The sequence below is a fragment of the Ananas comosus genome, linkage group 1 (genome assembly GCF_001540865.1).
Source record: "Ananas comosus cultivar F153 linkage group 1, ASM154086v1, whole genome shotgun sequence".
In the NCBI taxonomy this organism is placed as follows: Eukaryota; Viridiplantae; Streptophyta; class Magnoliopsida; order Poales; family Bromeliaceae; genus Ananas; species Ananas comosus.
In genome coordinates, this window is record NC_033621.1 from 15,086,396 (window position 1) to 15,095,881 (window position 9,486).

A 9,486-nucleotide genomic window follows, 5' to 3' on the forward strand; every position below is an offset into this window, starting at 1 on the left:
TCTTCTTGTTGTCTATAACCTGATTTAAAGTACTTAGGTTTGTTGCAAATTGAAGAGTACTCGGGGCTGTTTGGTTTGATGTAGTCGTAGATACAACATAATTGGAGTTGGATGCTGCTGGTGATATATTGAGAGTGATGGTAACTATTAACTTTTTTGGTTCGGTTGCTCGAAGTGACGGTTGCATTTATAGATTTTATTACCTTATAGTGAGATCATTTTGCAAAACTAAAATTTTATTCTTTTTTATTTCGGTACTGATGGGTAGCTTGGATAGAATAATTCTCTCCGACAGCAGCATCTCCGACTACATAGTTTGCAATGCGTCACTTGGGCCTCTTTAACTACTGGTCCAAATTTAGCATGTTATCTGCAATTGCAGCAGACCAAACAGCCCTTTTAGGTTTGCCTGTAATTGTACTTGCAATGCAGCTTGAAATGGAAGCAACCAAATAGGCTTTTCGCCCTAGTTTGGAAATGCCGTTGCCAATTGCACTCGTTTGATGCTCTGAGTAGTCCTCAAAATTAAAAAACCATTTTGCTTTGGATGCTATAAATTGGTCGGATGCCACCACTTTGAGAAGGCTCAGAAGGATAGGAAGGATCTGGCCGATGCTGATCCTGTAGCCAATTTTATTATAATTTTGTTGCACTAAAGTAAGAAAACTTAAAAATGCTTTTCAATTTTTTTCGGTTATTCTAAAGCATAAAGAGAAGTACTACATGTACGCCCAAAAATAGGGTGTAAATTTTATACTTTATGCATCCAAAAGTTTGGGCAATTTTTTTTTAATTTTAAATTTCAAAAGAAGTTTTGATACGACTTGTATGATAAAAGTGATTTTTGGATGTATAGAATTCACTTTTGAATGTGTAAATAACATTATTAAAACATCAGAGGAGATTATGTTTACCATCTTATTTCCAAACAAGGCACATGAAAATTATGTTTACCATCTTATTTTCAAATAAGGCATATTATGTATGAGTTGATGTAAGTCACATCAAGTGCTTTTGAGGTTAAGGTACTGTTACCAAAACACTATTTGTGTGAACCTAACTTTCTGTTATATGATAAACTAGGCAGAAGAAAAATTAATAGCTTTCAACACTTGCTCGCAGATACGTTTGGACTGACATTCTACAAGTATTACACACCGGTTGAAGTCGATCAGGATATTTCCTTCGAAGTCTGCAATCTTACTGTAGATTCTAAAAGCCTACGTTACATTGCATATTATAAAAGCTGGCGGGACAATTCCGGCTTAATGCGCTTCATGCATGTCCGGTCATATTATAGGACATGATTTATCTAACTCCGTTGTTTGTAATTAATGTACAAAAAAAAATGCCGGCTGATTGATAATCAAGAAAACAAAAAAAGTAACAAAAGGGGAAAAAAAATAGCGCGCACACAAAACAATGCCACTCCCAGCCTTTCGCCACAATCTTGGAAGCAGATTCATGCTAAAGAAGATGGCAAAACAACTCTGCTTGACCAATTGAAGCGGGGATATTTCTGAAGATCCAGGTTCCCCTTATTTTTGTTCACCTCTTGAAAAAAAATGCAGCATGCCGAAATCGAACACAGCTCGGCTCAACACCATATGGAGATAAGAGCTATCAAGCATGCATGTACCCGTTTTCTCTACAGCTCCATTCGCAAGACAATCCTGCCCGTGGGATGTTTCTGCTGCTTATCAGCAACAGGTTACGAGATCACATCTCATGAGCACCCTTAAAACATTTTGGGGTGGTGCAGATATGTGTTACTAGTGAAAAAAATGATTGGTGACAACTGAACATAGCTAGTTCCCAAACGCTCAAACAATCTCGAGCAGACATTGACCGTCACAATCAAATTTTCCCTAACCGCCACGAACACAACCGGCAAACAAAAGCTCTTTATGCAAAATCGGAATACCCCTCAATTCAGACCATATCAAACAGTTGGTTTTTACCATTTACAGACGGGAGAACAAAAGAAAACAAAAAGGTCCGGTAAGTAAAAGCCATACAACTTCCGCACAATATACAATTAAGCAGAGACCCTATATAGTCACTAAATAAACTCTGGCCTGAACAGAACACAGCATATTTGGAGAGGAAAATCCCCTCCGTCTTGAGTCATGAATAATGCGCACTCAGAATCTCCCTATATACCATGTCCACAAAATGATCATTCTGCAAGAGGGGAACATTAGATACTGCATATGACTTCGAAAGATGGTAAAGATGCAATCTATTCCAACCAAAATGATAAATACCATTTCCCGCAACAATATGACCAAGTACACAGCTAGGTTAAGGTTCATGTTCACTAATAACAACATGAGAAGCCGGCACGTCCCATATGAACAACTAAGAATCATCTCATCTTCCCCCTCATAAGAAAGAGTGAAAACTACCATTATAAATTTATAATACTTGATGAAATGCTTATCCGGGTAAAATGTTTAAATTGTCTGCACACTACATCAATCACAATTTGGCTCCTGAACTTTTCACTTCAACACTTTACTCCCTTGTCTTTCTCGTATATTGCAAGTCCATCCTTGACTGCTAAAAAAGTATATGTTTTGAGTAAAATCACCATTCTACTTCTACTCCTATAGAATGACTATCGACATTTCAACTTTTACACAAAACAGTGATGAAATTGCAATATATGAGAAAGTCGAGGTTTTAGTCCAGGTATTAAGTACTTAATTGAAAATGTCAGGGATCAATGCTCTACTGGGACACAAGAACTTTTTGTACTGGTTACACGCGGTCTTGAGTTGATGAACAGAGAAAGCAAAGGAATTTATCTTTACCTGCACAAGCCTATTCAATGCATCACGAACTTTGTCTCTTGTGATAACAGGACCTCCATGGACCGGGGTGAGGGATGGTGATGGGGCAGGAGGTGGGAAGGGCTGAAGCAAAGGAGTGCCATACGGCGGCGGCCGCTGCATGGTCACGGGAGGGTGGAGCGGAGGGGCGGTTGGCATCGACGGTGACATCATGGGCGGCATCATCAGATGAGCAGAAGATGCAGGTGGAATGGGAGAGAAAAAAGAAGGCTTTACGAGATCCGCAGGACGGCTGCTACTGCTGCTGCCAGTTTTTACAGATTCATGAAGTGTAGTGTCAAGAAGGGGCATTAGAGGAGTGGATGAGGGCTGGAGAGGAGGGGAAGGCTGGACTGGTGGCATTGGTGAGGGAGCGGCAACCGGTGGGTGGGTAGATAAAGGGATAGTAGGGGCAGGTTTAGGTGCAACATTCAATGGTGCAGCATTTGCTGAGTTTGATGCATTACCAATATTTGTAGCCGCCTGTCAGTTGCAAAACAATTTCTTGTCAAGATATCTATACATACACTATTTGACGGTTATGCCACATCAACAAAATGTTTTGGGAGAGAGCCACGTTGCTCATAAAGGCATAAACCAATAGGAATTGGCCACATATCCAATAAAAGTTTTGGACGCGCCTGGTTCATCATAAACTGACTCAATGTGCATCAAAGATAAATTTCTATAGTACAATAAATTATTTAGATATTTTATATATCACATATATTATATAATATTTTATTTTATAATATTAATTATCAAATACTTCATCAATCATCTAATATTTTGTGCGGTGGATGAAGCATTGGTATGCACTAGGTGCAAGCAAAAATTTCTCTCCTCTTGAAATTATGAGTGCATCCTATTAAACATTCTTTAAACTAAGTGTATATTTGTACATACACCACAAGCCTAAAATCTTTTAATAGAGAATTTAAATTAATTCATCAAATATGATTTAAATTATTAGACTTTATTTTACAATATTAATTATCAAATTATTCTATAAATCATCCATTTTGTGCGGTGTATGGAGCATTAGTATGCACCAAATGCAAGCAAAAATTTCTTCTTTCTCTTGGAACTATGAGTGTATTCTATTAAACATTCTCTAAACCAAGTGTATATTTCTACATACACCACATGCCTAAAATCCTTGAATAGTGATTTTAAAATTAATCCATCAAATATAATTTTAATTATTAGACCATATATATTTAATTAAATTTTGGTATTAGAATATTAATCATCTAATATAAGTTGCGGTGTATGGAATATAAATATACACTAGGTGCATATAATAGTTTCTCTTTCTCCAATCAATTTTAACAAGGCAAAGATACCCTCACATATTCTTCAATTTGAAATAAGTCCTCCAACTTTAACTTTTTAGTTAAAAAAATTATTTATAAAATAACTATCAAAACTAAAAATTTGATTGAATTTTTAAATAAAATTAAGAAAATATTAATAAAAAAGTTATTTTTTATAATATACATAAGACTATTGTTTTCTTTTTTTAGTTATAATTTTTTAATTTCAAAATTTTAATAACTATATATCTTAATTGTCTGAAATACTACCAACCCACAGCGCAGCGCGGTTACTTTACTAGTATGAATGAAAGTAGTATGTGTAGTCATATACCCTACAAAAGTTCTCTACTTAGCTATATGCCCCTGCAAGATCTAAATTCTTGTCTATGTTCTTCAGAGGCTTAGTTTCTACATATATACCATTGTACTCGTAAAATTACTCATTGAAAATATTTTCGTGATTTGAACCAAATTTTGCCCCTGCTAGTTTTTTGATTCCTCAACTTAAAATAAGGGTATTCTTCTATCACACTTTCATCGGATGTAGATTGAAAGTCAAATTTTACAGGGGTAGACATGTAGAAGCACCAATAATGTAGTATGAGCTGCCATGTACTTTCGTGAAACTTCTAACCGAAGGGACAAATGACAGGCAATGGAATAAGGGTTGTGCATGTATACATACAGTGAAGAAGTTCACAAAGGAGTCATCAGGCGCATCTGGAACAGCTGTAGAGGTAGCCGTTGTTGGTGGTTCTAGAGGGCCTTCGATCACAGACAAAGTAGGCACAGCTTCCAGTTCCTCAAACTCGCTACTTCAAGCACATTGACAAATAACAATTTCATGAGTATATATTTGCAAAAGGGCAATATTCATTAAAACCAAGATGAGACATGCAGACATGCATTTAAGCTGTGCAAGAAGAGGATATTTGTCTAAAATTAACTTTTAATAGCAATTCAGAAGTCCTCATAATTATATTGTGCTAAAAAGTCTACATTATAAGTATATTTTGTTATGATTGATCAAATAATAACAAAAATAGCTTTATTTCAATTTTATGCTGAGGGATATATCAGAAAAAAATTTGTGCAGAAACCAGAATTTCAAACTGATCAGAATTATGAAAAACGCAAAGCCATAATACCATTACTATCCAGTAAACATCACCAACATCATATTCTACTTCTATCCAGAAAACATAACTAACATCCTATTCTACTTCTACCATCCAGAAAACATAACTAACATCATATTCTACTTCTTAGTTTACTTCTTTCCAGAAAACATAACTTACATCCTATTCTACTTCTACCATCCAGAAAACATAACTAACATCATATCCCACTTCTTAGTTTGAAACTTTGAATTAAATCGATGCAATAATATCTCACGGTACCTTTTGTTTGTCGATACTTTGGGTTTTGGAGGAACCTTTGAATATGCGTTGAGTATCCTACATAAAAGATACCAAATCAATATTGTTAAACAACAGAAAAGATTGAAATTTAAATTGAATCTTATCTAACATTACGGCATAAACACATGCAATTTGGATAAACGTAAATATACGGAACGGCACCTCGAACGGCAGCAACTGAGAGAGCATAAAACTACTACCTACTGAAAAGATTTGCAACGGCTTCACAGTCAAGAGAGTTGTAGAACCATATTCCATTAACTTCTTGCACTGCATTTCTGTATAATATATATGGAACTTGGACTTCATACTCAAAATCTCCCAATAGATCCTCCACCAGATTATCTGTTTGCAAAAGGAAATCACTTTATAACAACATCCACAGTACAGTAAAATGCAAGAAATTCAAGTTGGGCTATCCAGCCTAGAAAAAGATGCTTCCATTTCCTACAGAACCAACAGTCACTGCTTGAATAACAAGCTATAATCTGAAACATATTACGTTGTTGCAAATTCAATTATTTCAGAAGTTTCCAACATACTTTGCCATCAGAGTGTCATCAACAAGCTAAGCAGAATGATAATGAAAAATAGATGTTACTAATTCATGTATACAAGTGCTAATCAACATTATTATACTTCTGAAGATGCATTGATTATAACTAAATGGTACAACTTGCACACTATTACAGATAGAACAGATAGAGCATCACAGAATTAATATTTAACCTCCAATGAACCATAAAAGCCATCAAATGGTCATTGTTCATTAGATAAATAACTAAAAAACAAACACATAATTTGAATGTTTAGGTCGATATGTAGAAGACTTCTTCTGTTGATCAGGTTCTGTTAAATCATATCCTCCATCTACATATCAACCTAGGCACTCTAGCATACACCTCTAGGATATTGTCAGAAAAAGTATTCACCAGGAATCTCATGAAAAAAGATAAGGATGATTAGATCTCTTTGTTATTTTCACAATTATATTAAACTTTTTTCTTTACAAAAACCAAGGTTGTAAATAGCAGAGAACCAGAGAGCGGGCACATAGCATTTGCAGGGTCTCATAGCGGAAAGCGGATAGCGGGCGCCGTAACGGACACTATGAACCAATAGTGGGTTTCATAAAAACAAACTTAATATGTTTGTGTACCTTATCAAAAAATATATATAATTTTAAAGAAAAGATAAAATTTTGAAGAAAAGACAACTAATCATTCCTTTTTTTGTATTGCAAACCTATACATATTTAAAGTCATTATCTATTAAGATTAACTTTAAATGTTTTAACCTGTTTGCACTTTTTTAAGTTTTGTGCTCATAACGCCCGCTTTCCAACCGCTCTATAGCGGCCGCTTTAGCGGGCCCTATGCCGCTAAAGCGGCCGCTATGAATCTGATCTGCTAAATTCCGCCTTAGAGATTATGGCGTAGTGGTAGCACATAAAATCTACTATAGCGGCCACTATGGATATTTAAAACACTGACAAAAACATATGGCAGAAGTCAAATCAAGTCTGATCATTAGGGTTGCTCCAAGTTTGCATGCAGATGCAGCATATCATATATGAGCTAAATCAACTATTATTCAACTATTAAAGACTAATCAGGAACTATAAATAACATTCATCAAGATAGAACCAAACATTGAAAAGGAAGACAGAGTGTATAACATCCATGAAGACTTTACCTTAGTGATCCTCTAAAAATAAATTACCATAGCAGAACTAAAAAGTCCAAATAGTACAATATCATATTTCATCTTACAACAAAGGAAAAAATAGTAGGATCTGAGTTCCAAACCTGTATTTCGTCGGTTCATGACAATGAACTGAAATCTAGGCTGTGTATTCCTGCAAATTATGCACTTGACCTATTTCACTGCTTTGATCTTCCAAGAAAATTTTCAAAATTATAAAAAAGACATAATAAATAAGCATACGGGAATTGGGGTCCACACACAAATTAAGCAATACTCACCCGCATGATCTTAATTAAAGGGATTCATAGAGAACTGAAGGATTAATTACTTCGATCACAGGGAATTAAAAGTCGAGATATAAAAAAAAAAAAACAAAAACAAAATCAAACAAGTAGAACAACAATTCAATCGTTGAGATCGCACTCACCTCTTAACGACAAACAACGATCCCTCCACGTCCTTCCGACTCTACCCAAATAGAAAACAGGAAAACCCTAATTAGCCGATTGCAAACCCAAAATCGACCGAATCAAGGGGGATTAACGCATCGATTACCCATTGATTGAGCTCGATGTTGAACTCGTAGAAGGTGACGTGCGCCGCGGTCATGAGGATCTCCTCCACGAAGGGGTCGATCCGCTGGAGCACGGTGAGGTTGAGCACCTTGGTGCTCTCCTGGTCGAGGTTGGGCATCAGCTTCCCGTTCTGCGACATGGTCGCCGATCGCCAGAGGAAACCCTAACCCGAGCGCGAGGGAGGCGACGAGTCCATGGAGAGAGAGAGAGAGAGAGAGAGAGAGAGAAGAAAGGGTTGGTGTAGAATGAGGAGGAGGGTGGAGCCGTACGGAGAAGGGGGAGGTGGGTCCGCTCGATCGGGTTGCTTTTTGAGGAAATGGAGGCTTCGCGATGTGCGCGCAAATTGACGCGATTAGTTGCTCTCGGTGTAACCCGACCATGTCACGCTGACACTGGGCCCCACCTATCACTGTCAAATAGCCGAGAACTGTTGACTACACCCGCTGTACCAATACCCACAACAAGGGCTTGTCTGTTTAATAAGTGCTAGTGGTGAAGGGTGTCCAAATTTAAGTTATCCAAAATATAATAAAAACTATTTTTTTTATTTAGTTTGTATATTTAAATACGATAAAAATTAATTTGTTAAGTTTTAATATATTTTTTTAGTCTAGTTTGTACATTTAAAATATAATAAAATTTGATTGATTAAGTATTAATATTTAATTTTACTTTATAATATTATTATTATATTATTATAATTTACATAAAAATCATTTAGTTATTTTTTTATTAAAATTTTTAATTATATAAAAATATAATTATATTGTTTTTATTTATTACATTATAATTTATTATTTATCAAGTTATTTATTATTTAATATTTATACATAAATTATAATTTTACATCATTCACTTCTTTTCAAATAAACAGTAAAATTAAAGAATTTTTATTTTCATAAATATAAAAATAAATAGTAGGGAAGAAATAAATTTTACTTAATTCCACTTCAACCGAAAATTCAGTTTCAGCGAAACAAAAGTCTCCCTAACCAGACGTGTAATATAAACTGTTCCGCCCTACCATGAATGCTAATCGTGGTCGTGTCATACTGAGCCAAATTTTTTGGATTGCAGCCTAGGATGGCCCACCGATGCGGACAGCACGGTACTAATATTTTCTTTGTTTTTTTAGTTACCTTTAAAAAAAAAATTAATCTACAAAATTATAGGAGTACAATTTAATGCCTCCAACAATTTAACTATTATCGAGATTATTATTTTTTTTCTAATAATATATGGAAAAATTCTAGAATACAATGGGTATATTGGTAACGTAGCGTAACAAGCCAATCAAATATCTTTTTTTTAAAATATATATCCCATCATGATTATAAAAATATATTTTTATTGTACTTTTGTTTGAAAAGAAGAAATATGACTGACTTGTTATTGATGAGGTGGTACAAATACGACAGTGTAGAATTCCTCTACTAATATATGAGGGTGGGGGATGTTGGGCTTTTAGGAACTTTGATCCTCCTTTCCCATTGCCGGTTTCCCATTCCCCTCCTTGGGACCCCAATGAGGAGGGACCCGGTTCCAGTATAAGAGGGCGGCAACCAAGGACCAAAGCTTTTTTTTTAATATACTTTTAAATTTTTTAAATTTTTTATTTTATTTTCAAATT

The 9,486-nt window shown here is 35.3% G+C and overlaps 1 protein-coding gene across 2 annotated transcripts; it reads right to left on the reverse strand.

Moving 5' to 3' along the window:
- On the reverse strand, positions 1,881-8,141 carry LOC109714284 (mRNA-decapping enzyme-like protein). Of its 2 annotated transcripts, none has more exons than XM_020238840.1 (8): positions 7,837-8,141; positions 7,709-7,749; positions 7,383-7,432; positions 5,775-5,919; positions 5,554-5,610; positions 4,839-4,968; positions 2,817-3,317; positions 1,881-2,184 (listed from the first exon to the last, which is right to left on the reverse strand). In XM_020238840.1, exons 1-8 carry the CDS (start codon positions 7,993-7,995, stop codon positions 2,128-2,130), a joined length of 1,140 nt encoding a protein of 379 aa, XP_020094429.1. In that variant the 5' UTR covers positions 7,996-8,141; the 3' UTR covers positions 1,881-2,127. The 2 variants fall into 2 exon arrangements, with proteins under 2 accessions (XP_020094429.1, XP_020094440.1); XM_020238851.1 differs by having other exon boundaries at positions 4,839-4,965; positions 7,837-8,140.